The sequence below is a fragment of the Panulirus ornatus genome, chromosome 14, assembly GCF_036320965.1.
Source record: "Panulirus ornatus isolate Po-2019 chromosome 14, ASM3632096v1, whole genome shotgun sequence".
Lineage (NCBI taxonomy): Eukaryota > Metazoa > Arthropoda > Malacostraca > Decapoda > Palinuridae > Panulirus > Panulirus ornatus.
In genome coordinates this window covers 47881053-47904162 of record NC_092237.1, presented here as the reverse complement: position 1 = coordinate 47904162, position 23110 = coordinate 47881053, and the positions used below count along the sequence as shown (strand labels likewise).

The window sequence follows — 23110 nt, the reverse complement described above, 5'->3', positions numbered from 1 at the left end:
TGCCCGAAACCACAGCTCCCTTTCCGCATCCAGGCCCTACAGAACTTTCCATGGTTTACCCCAGACGCTTCACATGCCCTGATTCAATCCATTGACAGCACGTCGACCCTGGTATACCACATTGATCCAATTCACTCTATTCCTTGCCCGCCTTTCACCCTCCTGCATGTTCAGGCCCCGATCACTCAAAATCTTTTTCACTCCATCTTTCCACCTCCAATTTGGTCTCCCGCTTCTCCTCGTTCCCTCCACCTCCGACACATATATCCTCTTGGTCAATCTTCTGCTCTCTCAACCACGCTCTTTTTATTTCCACACATCTCTCTTACCCTTACATTACTTACTCGATCAAACCACCTCACACCACATATTGTCCTCAAACATATCATTTCCAGCACATCCATCCTCCTGTGCACAACTCTATCCATAGCCCACGCCTCGCAACCATACAACATTGTTGGAACCACTATTCCTTCAAACATACCCATTTTTGCTTTCGGAGATAATATTCTCGACTTCCACACATTCTTCAAGGCTCCCAGAATTTTCGCCTCCTCCCCCACCCTATGATTCACTTCTGCTTCCATAGTTCCATCCGCTGCCAGATCCACTCCCAGATATCTGAAACACTTTACTTCCTCCAGTTTTTCTTCATTCAAACTTACCTCCCAATTAACTGATGAATGGCCTCATTCACTCACATTCATTCTCTAACCATCATGTGCAATGTAGGAACCACAGCCATCTATCCACAAACTGGTACCACAGACCTTTCTGTTATTTCATCCAGCAACTTCGTATGCCCTGGTTCAGTTCACAGACAGTACATTTCCTCCTGTATACCACAATGCTCCAGTTCATTCTAACCTGTGCATGCCTTACACCCTCTGGTATAAGCAAGCCTCAAGCACTCAAAACCATCTCCACTTTTTCCTTCCCTCACCAATTTGGTTTTCTGCCATCTCTCTGTTCCCTCCAATTCTAAAACATCCTCTTTGTCAACCTTTCCTCACTCATTCTCTTCATGTCCAAGACCATCCCAAACACAGTCCATTTCATCAATAAAATTCCTGTTTGATAAGTTATCATATGCTGAATTTTTCTGGCAACCTGTGTCAAAATCTACTCCAAACTCTACTTAAGCCTTTGACTGAGAAATATGGACTGGAAGAGCCTACAGAACCATAAGGAAGCAAAATTTCCACACTATAAACCTCAGAAATTATAAAGTAAATGAAGAAATTTTGTTATAATCTGTAGCTAATGCTCTATCAAAATGCACCTACCACTGGTAAATTTATTAAATGGTAAATTTGAGTTTTCAATAATCTATCATCATTCCCATTTGCATGGGATAAGGGAGAACAAATATTACCCATGTATCTCTTGCGTGTTGTAGGTGACTAAATGGGGGCAGGATGCTGGAAGTCCTGCCATCCTGTATTACCTCTATCCAAATATCCAAAAGAAGGAACAGAGGAAGGAGCCAAGTGAAGACTTTTCCTCTGAGGCCCAGTTGTCTTCTGTTTCTGGTGCTGCTATTCTTAATAACATGGGAAATAGGAAACATGTATGAAAGAAAAAAGTTTGAGTGCATAAAGGTATGTACCTTTTCTGTAAATCATTCTCACAGAGATAGGGTCTTAACCCGACAGGCTAACAAAGTAACAAAGGGTGGGGATACATCCTTTGGGGATAAACTTGCTTCATTATGAAGCATGAAATATATTTTCACATTTCAATATACTTTCCTGTATCAAAAAGAGTCTGATTGAAATACAGCAAACCCTGGATTTAATGGATCCCGATATAATGGATTTCGGATTTAACGGACAAATAATAATACGGTACATTAACAATAATCAAAATAAAAAAACCTCAAATGCTGCACCATACATATTTCATATTGCACTTGTTTTTGGTGGTGTGGGGGTAGACTCACTTTGTTTCGGTCATAGTCTGCCTCAAACTATTGTGCACTCAGATTGTATACAGTGTTTCTGTTATTTCAGAATTGTGACTTTAGTTATCAAATAATTTTGCAATCCTTACAATTCAAAATGGAATCAAGTGATTGTAAGAGGTGCAATGAAAGTAGGTAGTCCATCCTCACTTTATTCTGAAGAAGTATTCTTTCACTGAAGCAGGGTGGCATCACCTCTATATCAGTCTAACTTCTGCCTCTGACTACCTAGCGAGTGTTCCCACACTGATGGGTGGCCACCGCCCAATTATCGTACCACACACTAAACCCTACACTCCCCAAAAGATTTTGGTAACTAAATGTGACATTTTGTCAAACACACATACACACACACACAAAAAAAGTAAAATTCGATAAGGCATAAGACAAATACACACAAATCACTGCTCAGCAACAATACACTTCCTTTACATGTGAGCAGAACAAAAATGACAACAAATTAGTGTGTTCACTCTTCACAGAAACCACCACAAACAATCTTGTAAGTGTGCAAGGTGGTGTCTTACATGGTGAGGGTGCCGCCACCTGAAGCTGGATGTTGCCACAACTGGGGGCAAAGCCGCTGCTGGTGAGCACTCCCCTTGACCCATGAGTGTCATGGGGATCAGTGAAACCTGGGGTTGTGGGTGACGTTGGTTTCGCAAAGACAGGCAACCACTGCCATCCAGCTTCACCCCCATTATCATGCTTAACCTGTCCCACACCTTCGAAGTGACATCCCGCATGCAGACAGGGGTGCCTATAGACAGTTGGAGCAGTCTAGTGGCATCATCTACTAGGCTGCCCTGCATGCGATCCTGGCTCTTTGCTATGGCCCACTCCCTGTTTTGCAGAGCAGTTATCCATTGCTGGTTTATCAGATAATGTTGCAGGGGGGCTGGGACACCATCTCGCAACTGTCTTCCTGCTGCCAGCTTTGCGAGAGACTTATTCCTCCTCTCTTAGAAGGGTGTTGAGATACTGGAGCATAGCCTGAGTTGCTTTGGTATTGTGCAGGCTACCTCCAACATCCATCTAGCTGCCTTTACCACTGCTTCGGTGTGCCTAATGGACTGGGGGAAGTGGGCTGAGGAGATGTGGGCCATGATTCCACATGTTTTGTAGAAAGCTTCAATCCCCTTGCTGTATGGATTGGTTCTCCCATCCGAGGCGATTTCTTTGGGTGCAACCTATCTCCTGAAGAAGGTGAGCAGCCTTGAGATGACTTGGGATTATCCTGCATAGGTTCGAATCCTGCTCCCTGCTCCATGTAAGAGGTGCAATGAAAGCAGGTCAGTCCATCCCCACTTTATCATAAAGAAGTATCTTTTCACAGGAAAGGGGTGGCATCATCTCTATCTCAGTCTGACTCCTGCCTCCCAATGCCCGGTGAGCTGGGTCCCTGTCACCCAACTATTGTACCACACACTGAACACTACAGTGATAGAGGAGTCAAGAGAAAGTGTGTGAACTTCAGTATGGCACAGAAATAGGTTACATTTGATTTAACTGACTTTTGGCATTAACAGACACCCCATACGGAGCCCCTATTAGTCCATTAAATCAAGGGCTTACTGTATCTGCATCTTTATTTATCATGCATGCAATTCATGTTTAAGTCCAATTCTAGAAAAATATACTGTTTACAAAACAAGATGTAATTCTGGTAAATGAAGCTCATCTAATGTGGAAATTTTTTATCTAATTCCTAATTCAATGCTCAAATAATCTCTATAAGGTAATTAAAACAGTATATACATAATTCAGAAAGATACAACAGATGTACATAATGACTTATCAGAACTATTTTACACTGAGGGTAATTAATTTCCAATGTTTCTCATTCAATACTGCTGATCACAGAAGATGGATACAAAAATAAAAAACAAATAATTTTCATACTATAAATTTTGGGAGCCTTGAAAAATGTGTGGAAGTCGAGAACATTATCTCGGAAAGCAAAAATGGGTATGTTTGAAGGAATAGTGGTTCCAACAATGTTGTATGGTTGCGAGGCGTGGGCTATGGATAGAGTTGTGCGCAGGAGGATGGATGTGCTGGAAATGAGATGTTTGAGGACAATGTGTGGTGTGAGGTGGTTTGATCGAGTAAGTAACGTAAGGGTAAGAGAGATGTGTGGAAATAAAAAGAGCGTGGTTGAGAGAGCAGAAGAGGGTGTTTTGAAATGGTTTGGGCACATGGAGAGAATGAGTGAGGAAAGATTGACCAAGAGGATATATGTGTCGGAGGTGGAGGGAACGAGGAGAAGAGGGAGACCAAATTGGAGGTGGAAAGATGGAGTGAAAAAGATTTTGTGTGATCGGGGCCTGAACATGCAGGAGGGTGAAAGAAGGGCAAGGAATAGAGTGAATTGGAGCGATGTGGTATACAGGGGTTGACGTGCTGTCAGTGGATTGAATCAAGGCATGTGAAGCGTCTGGGGTAAACCATGGAAAGCTGTGTAGGTATGTATATTTGCGTGTGTGGACGTGTGTATGTACGTGTGTATGGGGGTTGGGCCATTTCTTTCGTCTGTTTCCTCGCGCTACCTCGCAAACGCGGGAGACAGCGACAAAGTATAAAAAAAAAAAAAAAAAAAAAAAACTATAAGATTTCTGACTGATTTCCAATATGTACTTCACACCAACCTTATTCATTCTAAAACATTGAGTCCTTTACATGAAAAAGAAATATCAAAGTATATTATTTACTTTAAATATATATTGTGGGAAATGACAAGTAAAGTAAACAGTTCAATAAAAGAATACATCACTCGTTATTGTCTCTCACATGCTAAAGTTCTGCTACATCTATTTTGCATCTTTGGCCTCCATGAGAAGTACCCGATGAGCTGAAGCAGCAAGAGCTTGGACATCAGGTTGTGCATCTCTACGTGCCTCCTCAACACCTGACAAAAGTTCTCCTCGAAGTCGCACCACCAAGGTTTCACTTACTACCGATGAAAAATATGTCATTATACTAGACATCATAACCATTATTGTTAGTCTACTACTGGTAATATTTCATTGTAGTTATATTTTTTCTCTATGGATAGAGTTGTGCGCAGGAGGATGGATGTGCTGGAAATGAGATGTTTGAGGACAATGTGTGGTGTGAGGTGGTTTGATCGAGTAAGTTACGTAAGGGTAAGAGAGATGTGTGGAAATAAAAAGAGCGTGGTTGAGAGAGCAGAAGAGGGTGTTTTGAAATGGTTTGGTCACATGGAGAGAATGAGTGAGGAAAGATTGACCAAGAGGATATATGTGTCGGAGGTGGAGGGAACGAGTAGGAGAGGGAGACCAAATTGGAGGTGGAAAGATGGAGTGAAAAAGATTTTGTGTGATCGGGGCCTGAACATGCAGGAGGGTGAAAGGAGGGCAAGGAATAGAGTGAATTGGAGCGATGTGGTATACCGGGGTTGACGTGCTGTCAGTGGATTGAATCAAGGCATGTGAAGCGTCTGGGGTAAACCATGGAAAGCTGTGTAGGTATGTATATTTGCGTGTGTGGACGTATGTATATACATGTGTATGGGGGTGGGTTGGGCCATTTCTTTCGTCTGTTTCCTTGCGCTACCTCGCAAACGCGGGAGACAGCGAAAAAAAAAAAAAAAAAAAAAAAAAAAAAAAAAAATTTCTCTCACAAATATTCATGGTTTCCTACATTAGCAAGGTAGTGCCAGGAACAGACGAAGAAATGGTCCCATTTGCTGACATACACCATCTATATGTCATGTGGAATGCACCAAAACAACTGCCCCTACCCAAAATCAGGCCCCACAGACTTTTCTGTGGTTTCCCCTGCCCACTTCATAAGCCAAGGTTCAGAATACTAACAGCATTGGTCCAATTCATGCCTTAAACCCTTCAACATTTTCAAGCTTCTAGGATTTACAATTGTTTCCACTCAGTCCTTCCAACTCCAATTTGGTCTCCCCCTTCTTGTTACCCTCCACCTCCGATACATATAACCTCTTTTGTCGCCCTCTCCTACCTCATTCTCTCCATATGTCCTAACCACATAAGTACACCCTTTTCAGCTTGCCCAACCTTACTCTTCTTATCAAGACACCTCTCTCTTCCTCTGTCATTTCTAAATTCATACTGCCTTCTTCTGTGCATTCTCATCTCGATCCAAAGCCTAGCCACCATACAGCACTATCAGGACTACTATACCTTTAAACATGCCCATTTTGTGCTCCAGTACAGTGACCTCTTTTTTCCATACATTTACACACCCTATGGCTAATTTCACCTCCCACTGTTCCATTCACTGCCATATCTACTCCCATGTATCTAAAACATTTTATTTCCTCCAAGTTTTCTCCATTCTACTCATATCCCACCCAACCTGTCTTTTTGCAATGCTAAATCTAATAACCTTACATTTATTCGTTTATAATCAACTTTCTCATTTCACACTCTCTCCCAAACAAAAAAATAAAATTTTGAAAGTTTCAAACTCGAATCTGCCAACACACCATGTCATCAGTGAATAGTAACTGACAAAGAACCTTTAATTCACATTTAATCTCATCTTGCTCCTTTCACACACTCTCCCAAACTTAGTAATTGTCTCACCTTCCAAGCCACATCATCCCTAAGAGACTACAGACCTTCTCTCTCCCCAAAACCCTTCTATTCACTTCCCATCCATAAACAAATAAAACAGCCATAGAGACATCACCTTCACTTGGAACCAATAATCCTCCACACTATTTACTTGCACACATGCCTTCATCTTATGATAAAAACTCCTCACTGTTTCTACCAGCTTTTCTATCATGCCATATATACATAAAACCTTCCACAAGGAATCTCTATTAATCCTATCATATGCTCCCTCTAGATCCATAAATGCCATTTTACAATCTTTCTGTTTCTCTCAGCATTTCTCACATAAATCCCTCAAAGGAAACCCCTGATCCTCACATCTTCTACAACTGACACCACGCTGTTCCTCCTCAATCTGATGCTCTGTGCAGGCCACCATCCTCTGAATCACCAATTTCCCATTTAACTTATCAAAGGCACTCAAAACTTATAGGATAGTTATTCAAACATTCACCTTTTCCTCCTTGCCTTTATACAATGGCACTGCAGGCATTCCACCAATCCCAAGCAACTTGCGATAATTTACACATGCGTTGAAAATCCTAACTAACTAGCCAAGAATACAATCATCCTCTTTCTTGAGAAATTCACTTGCAACATCATCCACATTTAAACTTAGGAAAGTCTTTCACCACTTTGAGTATCTTCACCAAAGCACTTGCCATGACATCATTTCACATGCCTTCCCAACCCAAATACTCCATACATGCCACCCAATCATCAAAAACATTTAAAAATCCTTCAAAATACTCAATCCATCTCTTCACCTCATTTCTGCCCATTACCATTTCTGTTTTGGCCACTTCACCACTGTCTTCATTTGTTTTCTTGTTTCTCTTGTTTTTTCACACTCATAACCTCCTTCCAAAACATTTTCTTATCCATACTTAAGTTTTGCTAAAACTAATTTCTCCTCTTTCATCAACCACTGCACCTTCCCCTTGATCACCTGCTGCTTTCTCATACACATCTTTCAACTACCTACATCTTTTTTCCACAAATAATGCCCATACACTCTCTCTCCTCTTTCACTAGCGCCTTAACTTTGTCATCCCACCACTCACTATCTTTTCTCTCCTGTTCACCTCTCACCTTCCACAGATCACACACTTCTCTCCCATATTCAGTCTCATTTACTATCACCTTTTGCCATTATACAATTAATCTCTCCTGGTATCTTTTCAAACAAGGATCTTTTCCAAGTTCATTCACTTCCACCAACCTCTTTCCACTGTCAATATTTTCTCTTTGCCTGCCCTAAATAATAAAAAATCCCACCAAATGCACATTCACATCCAACAGTCACTCTTTTGAACTCCTTAAAATTAGTATACAATCCAATAATGGTCACTTTCTAAAATAATGATATTCATCATTCATTTATTATACTTAATTGCTGTTTCCTGCGTTAGCAAGGTAGCACCACTAAACAGACGAAGAATGGCCCCTCTACTCGTATATATATATATATATATATATATATATATATATATATATATATATATATATACACATATGCCCATACATACACATAAATACATATTCATGTCAACATAAACACATGTAAATATATATACACATACATTTTTTCATACATATTTGCCATTTCCTGTGTTAGCAAGGTAGCGCTAGGGACAGAGGACTGAGCCTTAGAGGGAATATCCTCCTTCTTTTGGAAATTAAAGAAGAGAGGGGAGGATTTCCAGCCCCCTGCTCCCTCCCCTTTTCACTACCTTTTACAACACACAGGGAATACGTGGGAAGTATTCTTCCTCCCCTATCCCCAGGGACAACACAGAGAGCATTATTGGGTTACATGTTAATTGATAGGTGTGTGAAAAAGAGACTTTTGGATGTTAATGTGCTGAGAGGGGCAACTGGAGGGATGTCTGATCATTATCTAGTGGAAGCAAAGGTGAAGATTTGTAGAGGTTTTCAGAAAAGAAGAGAGAATGTTGGGGTGAGGAGAATGGTGAGAGTAAGTGAGCTTGGAAAGGAGACTTGTGTGAGGAAGTACCAGGAGAAATTGAGTGCAGAATGGAAAAAGGTAAGAGCAAATGACATAAGGGGAGTGGGGGAGGAATGTGATGTATTCAGGGAAGCAGTAATGGCCTATGCAAAAGATGCTTGTGGCATGAGAAAGGTGGGAGGTGGGCAGATTAGAAAGGGTAGCGAGTGGTGGGGTGAAGAAGTAAGATTGTTAGTGAAAGAGAAGAGAGAGGCATCTGGACAATTTTTGGAGGGAAGTAGTGCGAATGACTGGGAGATGTATGAAACAAAGAGGCAGGAGGTCAAGAGAAAGGTGCAAGAGGTGAAAAAGAGGGCAAATGAGAGTTGGGGTGAGAGAGTATCATTAAATTTGGGGGAGAATAAAAAGATGCTTTGGAAGATGGTAGATAAAGTGTGTAAGACAAGAGAACAAATGGGAACATCAGTGAAGGGGGGCTAATGGGGAGGTAATAACAAGGAGTGGTGAAGTGAGGAGATGGGGTGAGTATTTTGAAGGTTTGTTAAATGTGTTTGATGATAAGAGTGGCAGATATAGGGTGTTTTGGTCGAGGTGATGTGCGAAGTGAGAGGGTCAGGGAGATTGGTTTGGTAAACAGAGAAGAGGTAGTGAAAGCTTTGTGGAAGATGAAAGCCGGCGAGTTTGGATGGTATTGCAGTGGAATTCATTAAAAAAGGGGGTGACTGTGTTGTTGACTAGTTGGTAAGGATATTCAATGTATGTATGATTCATGGCGAGGTGCCTGAGGAAACATTGGCAAAGGGGGAAAGTGATAACAGGTAGTGATGGAATGAGTATTTTGAGGGACTGTTGTATATTTGATAACAGAGTGGCAGATGTAGGGTGTTTTGGTTGGGGTGGTGTACAAAGTGAGAGTCTGGGAAAGTGGTTTGGTGAGAGTGAAGAGGTGGTGAAAGCCTTGCAGATGAAATCCAGCAAGGCTGTGGGAGTGGATGGTATTGCAATTGAATTTATTAAGAAAGTGGGTGACTGCATTGTTGATTGGTTGGTAAGGGTATTCAATGTATGTGATGAATCATAGTGAAGTGCCTGAGGATTGGCAAAATTCATGTATAGTGCCACTATACAAAGGCAAAGGGGATAAAGGTGAGTGCTTAAACAACAAAGACATAAGTTGGTTTAGTATGCCTGGAAAATTGTATGGGAGGGTAATGATTGAGAGGGTGAAGACATTATATTTATATATATTTTATTTATTATACTTAGTCGCTGTCTCCCGCGTTTGCGAGGTAGCGCAAGGAAACAGACGAAAGAAATGGCCCAACCCCCCCCCCATACACATGTATATACATACGTCTACACACGCAAATATACATACCCACACAGCTTTCCATGGTTTACCCCAGACGCTTCACATGCCCTGCTTCAATCCACTGACAGCACGTCAACCCCGGTATACCACATCACTCCAATTCACTCTGTTCCTTGCCCTCCTTTCACCCTCCTGCATGCTCAGGCCCCGATCACACAAAATCTTTTTCACTCCATCTTTCCACCTCCAATTTGGTCTCCCTCTTCTCCTTGTTCCCTCCACCTCCGACACATATATCCTCTTAGTCAATCTTTCCTCACTCATTCTCTCCATGTGCCCAAACCACTTCAAAACACCCTCTTCTGCTCTCTCAACCACGCTCTTTTTATTTCCACACATCTCTCTTACCCTTACATAACTCACTCGATCAAACCACCTCACACCACACATTGTCCTCAAACATCTCATTTCCAGCACATCCATCCTCCTGCGCACAACTCTATCCATAGCCCACGCCTCGCAACCATACAACATTGTTGGAACCACTATTCCTTCAAACATACCCATTTTTGCTTTCCGAGATAATGTTCTCGACTTCCACACATTCTTCAAGGCCCCCAGGATTTTCGCCCCCTCCCCCACCCTATGATCCACTTCCGCTTCCATGGTTCCATCCGCTGCAAGATCCACTCCCAGATATCTAAAACACTTCACTTCCTCCAGTTTTTCTCCATTCAAACTCACCTCCCAATTGACTTGACCCTCAACCCTACTGTACCTAATAACCTTGCTCTTATTCACATTTACTCTTAACTTTCTTCTTCCACACACTTTTCCAAACTCATTCACCAGCTTCTGCAGTTTCTCACATGAATCAGCCACCAGCGCTGTATCATCAGCGAACAACAACTGACTCACTTCCCAAGCTCTCTCATCCCCAACAGACTTCATACTTGCCCCTCTTTCCAAAACTCTTGCATTTACCTCCCTAACAACCCCATCCATAAACAAATTAAACAACCATGGAGACATCACACACCCCTGCCGCAAACCTACATTCACTGAGAACCAATCACTTTCCTCTCTTCCTACACGTACACGTGCCTTACATCCTCGATAAAAACTTTTCACTGCTTCTAACAACTTTCCTCCCACACCATATATTCTTAATACCTTCCACAGAGCATCTCTATCAACTCTATCATATGCCTTCTCCAGATCCATAAATGCTACATACAAATCCATTTGCTTTTCTAAGTATTTCTCACATACATTCTTCAAAGCAAACACCTGATCCACACATCCTCTACCACTTCTGAAACCACACTGCTCTTCCCCAATCTGATGCTCTGTACATGCCTTCACCCTCTCAATCAATACCCTCCCATATAATTTACCATATATATATATAAATATATATATATATATATATATATATTTTTTTTTTTTTTTTTTTTTTTTTTTTTATACTTTGTCGCTGTCTCCCGCGTTTGCGAGGTAGCGCAAGGAAACAGACGAAAGAAATGGCCCAACCCCCCCCATACACATGTACATACACACGTCCACACACGCAAATATACATACCTACACAGCTTTCCATGGTTTACCCCAGACGCTTCACATGCCTTGATTCAATCCACTGACAGCACGTCAACCCCTGTATACCACATGGCTCCAATTCACTCTATTCCTTGCCCTCCTTTCACCCTCCTGCATGTTCAGGCCCCGATCACACAAAATCTTTTTCACTCCATCTTTCCACCTCCAATTTGGTCTCCCTCTTCTCCTCGTTCCCTCCACCTCCGACACATATATCCTCTTGGTCAATCTTTCCTCACTCATTCTCTCCATGTGCCCAAACCATTTCAAAACACCCTCTTCTGCTCTCTCAACCACGCTCTTTTTATTTCCACACATCTCTCTTACCCTTACGTTACTTACTCGATCAAACCACCTCACACCACACATTGTCCTCAAACATCTCATTTCCAGCACATCCATCCTCCTGCGCACATCTCTATCCATAGCCCACGCCTCGCAACCATACAACATTGTTGGAACCACTATTCCTTCAAACATACCCATTTTTGCTTTCCGAGATAATGTTCTCGACTTCCACACATTTTTCAAGGCTCCCAAAATTTTCGCCCCCTCCCCCACCCTATGATCCACTTCCGCTTCCATGGTTCCATCCGCTGACAGATCCACTCCCAGATATCTAAAACACTTCACTTCCTCCAGTTTTTCTCCATTCAAACTCACCTCCCAATTGACTTGACCCTCACCCCTACTGTACCTAATAACCTTGCTCTTATTCCCATTTACTCTTAACTTTCTTCTTCCACACACTTTACCAAACTCAGTCACCAGCTTCTGCAGTTTCTCACATGAATCAGCCACCAGTGCTGTATCATCAGCGAACAACAACTGACTCACTTCCCAAGCTCTCTCATCCCCAACAGACTTCATACTTGCCCCTCTTTCCAGGACTCTTGCATTTACCTCCCTAACAACCCCATCCATAAACAAATTAAACAACCATGGAGACATCACACACCCCTGCCGCAAACCTACATTCACTGAGAACCAATCACTTTCCTCTCTTCCTACACGTACACATGCCTTACATCCTCGATAAAAACTTTTCACTGCTTCTAACAACTTGCCTCCCACACCATATATTCTTAATACCTTCCACAGAGCATCTCTATCAACTCTATCATATGCCTTCTCCAGATCCATAAATGCTACATACAAATCCATTTGCTTTTCTAAGTATTTCTCACATACATTCTTCAAAGCAAACACCTGATCCACACATCCTCTACCACTTCTGAAACCGCACTGCTCTTCCCCAATCTGATGCTCTGTACATGCCTTCACCCTCTCAATCAATACCCTCCCATATAATTTACCAGGAATACTCAACAAACTTATACCTCTGTAATTTGAGCACTCACTCTTATCCCCTTTGCCTTTGTACAATGGCACTATGCACGCATTCCGCCAATCCTCAGGCACCTCACCATGAGTCATACATACATTAAATAACCTTACCAACCAGTCAACAATGTACAGAGCATTAGATTGGGGAGGAACAGTGTAGTTTCAGAAGTGGCAGAGGATGTGTGGATCACGTGCTTACTTTGAAGAATGTGTGTGAGAAATACTTTAGAAAAACAGATGGATTTGTATGTGGCATTTATGGATTTGGAGAAGGCATATGACAGGGCTGATAGAGATGCTCTGTGGAAGGTCTTAAGGATGTATGGTGTGGGAGGGCAGCTACCAGAAGCAGAGAAGATTTTATCAAGGGTGCAAGGCATGTGTACGAGTAGGAAGAGAGGAGAGTAAGTGGTTTCCAGTGAAGGTCAGTCTGCGGCAGGGGTCTGTGATGTCACCATTGTTGTTTAATTTGTTTATGGATGAGGTAGTAATGGAGGAAAATGCAAGAGCTTTGGAGGGGGCGAGTATGCAGTCTGTTGGGGAAGCGAGTCAATTTTTGTTTGCCAATGATACAGCACTGGTGGCTGATTCAAACGAGAAATGGCAGCAGTTGTGAAATTAGTGAATAAAAGAATCAACTTCATAAAGAACCATTTTGATGCATCTGAGTGAAACTTCTTAAAATCTCAAAGCTGAACACGACTGTGAGTACTCTGCTGGATTTCACAAGAAATCAAAAGAATCCTAATTTCATTTGCAAGCTACAGCAAAAATTCTGAATTCTCAAATCCATGTACTATACTCACCTCTCACTTTTTCCAGAAATTCAATCAATACAACAAGAGACTCTCTTCGTAGACTATAATACTTGGCAACACCTGAAAAAATTACATCTGAGTTAATGAAGAGCGTAAGGATCAAGATGTTACAATATAGGCATTGTAAATATGTGTGGGTTCAAAAAATTAAAAACCTTTTATCTTCAAGGCAGTCTTACTTGTATGAGATTCCAGAGGAAAATCAAGTTTGTGACATTCCACCTTTCTGTGTTTCCAGTGAGAAAGGAAGCGCTAGCCTTCCTCATCAACTGCTATCCACTTATTTGTAATAATCTATAATTGCCACAAGACCCCCCTTTTTAATAAAGGGCCCATGTGTTAACGCAGACCTCTTTTCAAGAGCTCCTGCAACTCTAGGGCTGTGCCACTTCCAGTAACAGGGAAGAGAGATCCTAAATGAGCAAATTGAGTGGAAAGTTAATGGTGGGGAAGTAAAGCACATCCTCATTGGAAACACTTAGGAGTTGGAGGGTTCTAGCCCTAATTTCCCAAAAGAACATCCTACTGAATCTCATGCTTGAAGGACAAATCATGGAGAAAAATTCACAAAATATATCATACATGTCTAAGTTTTTCAAAAGAAATGACAACATGCACAGTCTATCTGTCAATTGCCATCATTCCATTTCCAGTGCCTTGAGATGGATCACGTACAAAATGCCTCAAACCATCAGTTACATACAGCCTTAACCAATCCCCAGTGTGTGACTGAAACATGGAATTCCAAACTTGTAAAGTGTTTCCCACTTTTTCACTTTGCACACTACAGTGATTCATTAAGTGGAACCAATGCCTCCATTCTCACCACCTCCCTACATAAAGTACTTCTATCGCACCTGTTTTCAATCAGAGCTCTATCAACTTCACATAAAATATAGAGTCCTAAGCAGTTTTCTCACAGAATCTCTCCATCTCTGTACAATCTAAAGCACCATATCATCCTAAAAAGCTTTCATCCAAGTGCTTTTCTAATGATTTCTTCACACTACATATCTCTTACACCTTCATTTTTAATTCTATCTATACTCATTCCAACAATACTATGGAAGTTATTCTTCTCCACTGCTCTCCTTTTTGGCTTACCCTGACCAATATATACTTGGATTATAAATCCATACATCAACTTTGGGACACACTCCTTTGTGCAAGCTTTTTGCGCACACTGCATTTAATTTTTTTTTTCATTTGCCATAGGTTTTAGTGCATCTCCCATTTTTCTCTCTCCTATGGCCAAAATTTCAACTTCAAATTTCCTAGTAAAATAACTACTAAACATTACACCTAAATACTTAAACTACACTACAACATTCAGTGCTTCATTATGCAAATATGACCCATACTTTCTCCTCTCTCAAAAACGAATGGCTTTTATTTGCATTAGCATTCAGCATTCCTCTCCTACACACAAAACTGCCAAGATTTTGTTTCAGCTACCCTCTGATATAGCTACAAATAAAGCAATATCAGCATATAAAACCTGAGGCAACTTCCATTGTGTTCCTCAATGTTTTTAAGTGATGTCCCATCCTTAAAGATATTGAATAACCATAGTCGCAATCAATGACTAATCTTGTTGTTCTTTAATATTCAATTCAAATGACTTTCATACCATCATTTCTTTCTCATGCAATACCTCCATTACACTTTAAAGCTCTTAAAGCATACAAAGGTCTTTCAATTATACCACTGTGAGATAGAACTCAGGTGTTTCCCTATTTACTTTATCATATGCCTTTTCTAAATCCATTAATTGTGCATGCACTTCTTCTTTTTTCTTAAAGCTTTCTCAACTACTTGCCTAAGTGCATATATTCAATCTAATCACTTTCAAGACATCCTAAAATCATCTCATTCTTCACCTAACAATGCTTTCCCTACAGTGAAATCCTTTCACCAAAATCAATCACAATAATACCATACATCTTGCCAACAATACTAACGAGACCAATTATTCTACAATTCTTACACTCACTTTTACTCCCATATCCTTTATACTTAGGAATAGTTACAGCCTTCTTCCAGTCATAAGGCATCTCACCACATTTCCATGCTTCCATACTCACTTCCCAGATCCACTCTACAGCAGTTTCACCTCTACTCTTCACCACCTATATCCCCTGATTTTCCATGCTTCATGAGCTTCACTGCTCTTCTTAAGCCCTCCTTTAAATGGCCTATTCTTCTGTACATCTATTTCTCTCTCTGCTTACCAATATTCCTTCAAAAGCAAGTAACACATCTCTTTCACTATTATCTCCATCTTTTACAAATGCCATTCTTTGTCACTAGCATTCTCTTATCCTTATCTAATACACTTATGCTCTATTCACACACATCTCTTCTACATCTATTCCCTTCTTTTTAAAACAGTATGACATTCTCTTTTGAATTCTCACTACGTTTTCTCACGATTCTCATCTGCTTTCCCCCTTATTCGTATGTACCATCCTTTCAACTTTTCTACTCAAGGCATTAACATTTCACACTCTATGCCTTCATTATTTTCTAAAGATTCAACTTTTTTTTTTAAATTCTCTCTTCTCCTCTAATAACTTTCTTAAATTTCCATTCCACTCTTCTGTGCTTCTCTTCCCACAACCTATAAGCACAACACCATACAGCTCCAAGGCAGTCTCCAATGATGGTGTCTTAAACTCCCTCCTTATCAACTAAATTTCAACCCATACTAATACAGATCCTCATAGCTTTTCAACTAACATTTTATGGAAGGTAAGTTCTACCCCTTTCAATCCTTCATTTTCTATTCTTATTCTTTATTTTTTTTTTTTATTATACTTTGTCGCTGTCTCCCGCGTTTGCGAGGTAGCGCAAGGAAACAGACGAAAGAAATGGCCCAACCCCCCCCATACACATGTATATACATACGTCCACACACGCAAATATACATACCTACACAGCTTTCCATAGCTTACCCCAGACGCTTCACATGCCTTGATTCAATCCACTGACAGCACGTCAACCCCGGTATACCACATCGCTCCAATTCACTCTATTCCTTACCCTCCTTTCACCCTCCTGCATGTTCAGGCCCCGATCACACAAAATCTTTTTCACTCCATCTTTCCACCTCCAATTTGGTCTCCCTCTTCTCCTTGTTCCCTCCACCTCCGACACATATATCCTCTTGGTCAATCTTTCCTCACTCATCCTCTCCATGTGCCCAAACCACTTCAAAACACCCTCTTCTGCTCTCTCAACCACGCTCTTTTTATTTCCACACATCTCTCTTACCCTTACGTTACTCACTCGATCAAACCACCTCACACCACACATTGTCCTCAAACATCTCATTTCCAGCACATCCATCCTCCTGCGCACAACTCTATCCATAGCCCACGCCTCGCAACCATACAACATTGTTGGAACCACTATTCCTTCAAACATACCCATTTTTGCTTTCCGAGATAATGTTCTCGACTTCTTATTCTTAAAAAACACAAAACATGAAGAAAAAACTACAAAAAAGGAATTACCTAAACAGTAATTGAATATCTTGCAGGAATGATGCAAGAGTGGGTCAAACAGAGGTGTTTCTAGGGAGGCTGGGAGCTCTTGCAGGAGAAAATGTCGTCCCCAAAAATGCTTCAGAGCACCAACTATGCTCAATTGTGTTTTACGTGGAACACGTGATACACTATTATTCAACATTTCCACTACCCGTTCACTGTACTTTTCTGAAATAACAAGGTAAATAAATTCTAATTCAGAAGCAGTAATATTCCTAAACATATATATCTTTAAAGGTGCTGTATCTAATCTTGTATCCCACATTCTGTAAAGGTCTATGCTTGTATTTTTTCTATCACACAGCATGGTGGATCACAAAAGTTCTTCAGTACTGTATATCAAAGATGGAGAAGGTTGTGCTGGAGAGTTGAGAGAATTCTTTGAAGATTCTGCCCATTTTCCAGTTCTTATGGAGGTCAAGATCATAAGGAAATGGAAGTATGGCATAGGGAATAATGGAGAGGTAAAAATGTTGGAAAAAAAGTATGAAAGAAGGGTGACATAAAGCTTAGATGAAAGTGTAGTAAATATAGGGATGCTGTCATGTGCAGCTGTGTTTGATTTGTTTACAGAAAGACAAAGGTTGTAGAATTAGTAGTTGGATACAAGGTTATGAGATATAAGCATAAAAGGGGGAATGCATGGTGGATGGATGAGATTAGAAATGCTGTGGAAGAGAAGGAAAAGGCATATGGTAGACTGCTTGAAAGGACTGTACTAATGAAAGTTCAGCAAAAGAGGAGGGAAGAATATAATATGTTAAGTTGAGTGTTGAGGCTGATAAAGCTCTGAAGTAAAGAAACAGAAGATGAAGATTTTAGAAGAAAGTTGAGTGAAAAGTTTAGGGAAAATAAGAAAATGTACTTGAAGGTGAAAAAAAAAAAAAGAGGTGAATGTAAGAAAGGAAATGTAAATGTGAGAAGTAAGGAAGGGGAGCTGCTGAATCAAAAGGAGGAAGTAAAAGAAAGATGGAAAGAGTATTCTGAAGAACCAAAGAATGTGGAAAAAGGAGAGGCAGCACTTGTTACATGCATGGATATGGAAGATGGTAGGAAAAGGATACACAAGTGCAGGGGTCTACAGCAAGAGACAAAAAGGACAGGGAGACAAAAAGGACAATAAGAGGCTGAACACAGGAAAGGCACCTTGAGCAGATGGAATTACACCAGAAATGTTGAAGTAGGAAGAAATATGGCAGAAAAAGCGTGACAGTTGATGAAGTTGATAAAAAAAAGTCTGACAGAGTAGATGCGTTTGATATGCAATTTCGTATGTAGGCAGAGGGTTATGCATGAGGATTGGGTGAAAGCTATTATTGTTCCTTTATTTAAATGAAAAAGGGCTAAGGATGTATGTAACAATTATAAGGGGAATAAGTCTGTTAAGTATACTATGAAAAGTGCATGGAAGAGTGATGACTGATACTGTGATGGAAATGACTGAATGCAGAAAAAGGCAGGAGCACAGGTGCTTAGGGAAGGTAAGTGATGGTGTGGATCAAATCTTTGCACTGTGAAGGACTGGAAAAGTATCTAATAAAAGTAAAGAAGCTATATGCAGCATTTATGGATCTGGAGAAAGCGTACGACAGAGTATAGTGGAATGCTTTGTGGGATGAATTATGGATATATGGGATAGGGGTACAACTGTTAGAAAGCGTGAAAGACTTGTGAAAAGCAAATGCATGCGTAGGAGCAGACGGAGAGTTTAGCAAAAGTTTTGGCATACGTGTGGGTGTGAGGCTGGGCAGTGTGATGCCACCATGGTTTTTTAACATATATATGGATAGAGTGATCATAGAGATGAAAAAAAAAATTTTGGAAAAGGGTGTAGAGATGGAGTGTGATGGTGAGATACAGTGGCTAATGACAAGCCTGTTTTCAGATGATACTGTGTTCTTTGCTGACAGACACAGGAGTTATAGAACGTAATTCAAGTAATAATAAAGTAGTGGTGTTTGAAAGGATACAGTGGAAGTAAAAATTTTGCATAGTCCTATAGAATGAGAGGTGTGAAAAACTGTGTTACAGATATGGAGGAGTAAGACTGAACGAGGTGACAGCTCAGTGATATGAAAGGATAAATTAGGGAGACAGCAGTATGGAACAGAAGAGTCACTGCTTGTCTTAAAAGAATAATGATGGGGAGAGATGTATGTATGGAAAAGAAGAAAGGATTAGGGGACTGCACAGTCTTCCTAACCCTGCCTTGTGCAGTTGAAACATGGACATGGAAAGTGTCACAAAGGTCAAGAATCCAGGCTGTGGAAATGAATGATTTGAGAGGTGTATGTGATATAACAACACGAAATGAAGAATGAACATAACCCTTCCTGCATTTCAATTTCTTAATCTATGATGCCCTGACTTGCAACAAGGTTTCAAAGAACATAACCCTGTTGTACATCTGGAATTCTCTGTATTACTGGTAAAATAATATATCCATAAATCGGATTGATTATAGAAGAAAACAAAACTGATTATACTACTAGCATACATAGTAGACAAAAAAATAAATATTCATACAAATATGATGGCTGTGGTTTTGTTGCAATGCATGTGAGTGAACGTGGCCTTTCTTCATTTGTTCCTGGTGCAACCTTGCTAATGTGGGACAAGGGGGAGAAGCGTAAAAGAAAAAATGTGCAATGACAATACTACATTCTTGTCTTTGACAATAGTGGCATAGCAGGCTCTCCAAGGACTATAAATGGTATAAGTTATTTCCCTATTCTTCATCTCTCTTATCTCAATCTGTAACGATAAATAAGTTTCTCTTGTAATCTCAAAATGGAACAGTGCAAGACTGGCATGAAGACTTAATTGTGAGGTAAAGAGTTAATAGTGAAAAACAACTAATACCAACTTTCATCTTTCCCCCTCAATAACTCAAACTTGCCTGAAATTTCAATCACAAAGCCAAAGGGTCAAAGGACATTAAATGGGTTAAGCTCCTCATGGGAAATTTTTTGGTTCATGTAGTCTTCCTTAAAGCTCCAGAAATATGTCTGTTCTTCAAAACTTAAAAAACATGGCACAGTATTGATTTTAACATATTTTACCTTGGGTGTCCTTGGATAAGGGCCAAGCACGCCCTAAGGAGTGGACCATTTCATCAATGAGATCCCATCGCAGAGATTCCTCCTTCTTGGTACGCTCCTCCTCATCTGTGTCTTCCTGTTCTTGCTTTTCCGGTGGAAACAAAAGACAAGTTTTAAACTTCTAAAGAACTATTTACTCCTACAATGAAGGCCAATGTATAAGGGAAATAAGAGCTTCAATTTCTTTAGGGATGATAAGCAAAATCACCTGTGGGAAGTCATGTCACTGTCTCTAAGGACATAATCATCTCAACTCATGAAACAAGGGTTACATCACAAGCTCAAATCCTACTGGTATTGAACACTTTCAGTCCAAGCACTATTACAAATTTCAAACTGCCTAAAGAAAGCATAAGACAGTAAAAAATGGAAGGGTAGGGAAAAAAAAAAGAGGCTTGGTTACTGGCCTTCTCTGTAGGAAAAAGTATTTTTCAGGAGTTCAAAACTCACTTTCTTCTGAACTGGAAATACCCAGTAAGCATGGGAAATGAAAGCACAGCCAAACAGAGGCAAATGGGGAAGTCTCAAAATTATGGAAAGTAGTGGATTAGTGAAGAGGTGACTTTGAGAATCCCAAGGGATAGACGAATGTTTGCAAAACAAGACTCAAGAAATAATGGCTAAAAGGGCGAGTAGCATCCACCAATGGGAGGTTCCTCACATATATTACTATGAAGGCAACATTTCTAGAAATATGATGCTTAAAAATGTATCTCAATATCCCTTGCTGACATAGGAAGTGTGATGGTTGCAAAGGTAAAAAGAATCAACAGAATATTTGCTGAAAAAATCCAAATAGACTTAGGTGCTTCCTAGACAGACACTATAATGAGTGTTTTGCTCCCTTCAGCTACAAATAATGATGTCCTTGTTGGTACACTGGCTGTTTCATTTCTTGTAAGAATGTTAAGTTATGAAGGATGAAAAACTTTCTCTCTGAGAAGGTGACTCATGAGATCAAGAGATTTTCTAAGGTCCTTTGTGTTAGAAACCTTCAACTCCCTGCCTTTTGATAAAGTTTTCCCCTCTAAACCCTTGATAACCACTTTCCAGTAGTTGCAGAGTACAGCTTGGAGTGGGTGCTCACTGCCAATCAGCAACTTCTACACAGTGATAATGTCAACATCCTGTGACCTGAAAAGCTGACTGTAGTTGCCTCATAATTCTCAGAAAACAGACATCATCACAATGAAGATTACCTTCAATTGAGCAATTTTTATTTGAAAAGGTAGGGCACCTATCAGCAACCAGGAGAATCTACTTGAGCCAATTACCTTTTGAATCCATACCGATTTCTGAAAATCTGTTGCATTAATCATTTTGCTTCTTATCTCTTCTAATTTTCAATATGCTACCATATTCATATCATTTCATCTGTCTCACAACTTCATTATCTTTACCAGAAACTACTAATGCATCAAGTTCCTATTTAGTCACTTTTTCCTGTGATGACAAACTTCTTTCTTATTTACAACTTTAATGCTCATTGAAATTTCATTTCTGTTGCTGACTACCATTTTCACTATTCATTTTCTAATTCAATCTCCTTTACCTATCTATCTATATCTCTGATGCTTCTTCCCTTTGGGAACACCCTCAAAAGGATGGCTACAGCAAGAGTCTCCATAAGACTTTTAGTGCCTCACCCTTAACAGGCCCTTGGAAGAGGGTAGCTAAAACACGGTGTTTCCAGACGTTATTACTTAATGTTACTACCGACTATTATCCAATGTTCCCACCTACTACTTCTACCTACATGTTCCTACCGACTACTTCTATCTAATGCTCCTGTCTAATGTTCCTACCAACTATTTTTATCTACTGCTACTACTATTTTGCTAAATGGAAGGGACAGAACATTCTCACCACAGGTAAATCTATTTACAAAGATTGATTTGCGTGAGTTAAAAGCTGTCAAGTGTTATGTGTGACAAGGACAGATTGTATGTTTGTGGACATAATGCCATCATTCCACTTGTGGGTAAGGCAGAAAGAAAGGATAACTACCTGGGTCAGAGGAGTGGAACTTGACAACCACTAAAGTGCTGGCTCACAATGTAGCCATAACTAACCCTCATGATATCCAGGCGGGTAGTACAAGTAATATACCTCCCTAGTCGGTGGCTGCCAACCAACTACAACCCACCAAATCTCCTCTACCTCAAGTTCATTTCCACAATCAACACTCTTTTCTAGAGAAACTTGAGCTTATTTGCTATCTATTTTTTTCAACATGAAATTAATATCAATCTTTCATACACTATTTGAACCAAGTGATCACTGACTTATGTATCTTCTGTTTTGCATAGAAATATATTATTTTTTTGTCTATTCAGTATTACAGGTACAACACTGATTTTCTGGTAACATGATTCGGGACCTTTAATCCGAACAAAATTACATGAGAAACTTGAAATTACCGCAGCCGCCAGACTAGTTTACTGGGTAGCCACAGATGGCGTTGTGTGTAGGGTGCACTTATTTGCATTCTTTACACTGTACTCGATGGTGACAATGCAATTCTGTGAGATTCTTAGCTTATTTTGTTTAAATCTAACCCTAGCTATGGCTTCTAAGACATATGAGAGCATCAGTTGTGATGTCAAATGTAAACACAAGTCTATATCGATCCAAGATAAATCAGAACTGTTGAAAAAAACTGACTGTGTGTTTCGGTGTGTAAGCTGTGTGGCATCTACAATATTGGTTCATCAACTGTTTATGATATATAGATGCAAAGGGAGAAAATATTGAAATTCTATGCGGATAGCGATTCCAAGAAGCAAATGACGATTAGAAAAACTATGAAAGATGGTAAGAGTAATGAGCACGATTGAGTG

General features: G+C 40.3%; 1 protein-coding gene across 1 annotated transcript in view; it reads right to left on the bottom strand.

Moving 5' to 3' along the window:
- Positions 1-2101: 2101 nt before the first annotated feature.
- The window catches only part of LOC139753382 (proteasome adapter and scaffold protein ECM29), a 130711-nt gene continuing 109702 nt past the window's right edge, over positions 2102-23110 (bottom strand). The window contains exons 23-26 of the mRNA XM_071669814.1: positions 20232-20355; positions 17137-17337; positions 13610-13681; positions 2102-4916 (exon numbers count right to left, since the gene is read on the bottom strand). Coding sequence (XP_071525915.1) covers positions 4774-4916; positions 13610-13681; positions 17137-17337; positions 20232-20355 — 540 coding nt within the window. The 3' untranslated portion in view covers positions 2102-4773. The remainder of the gene's footprint in view (positions 4917-13609; positions 13682-17136; positions 17338-20231; positions 20356-23110) is intronic.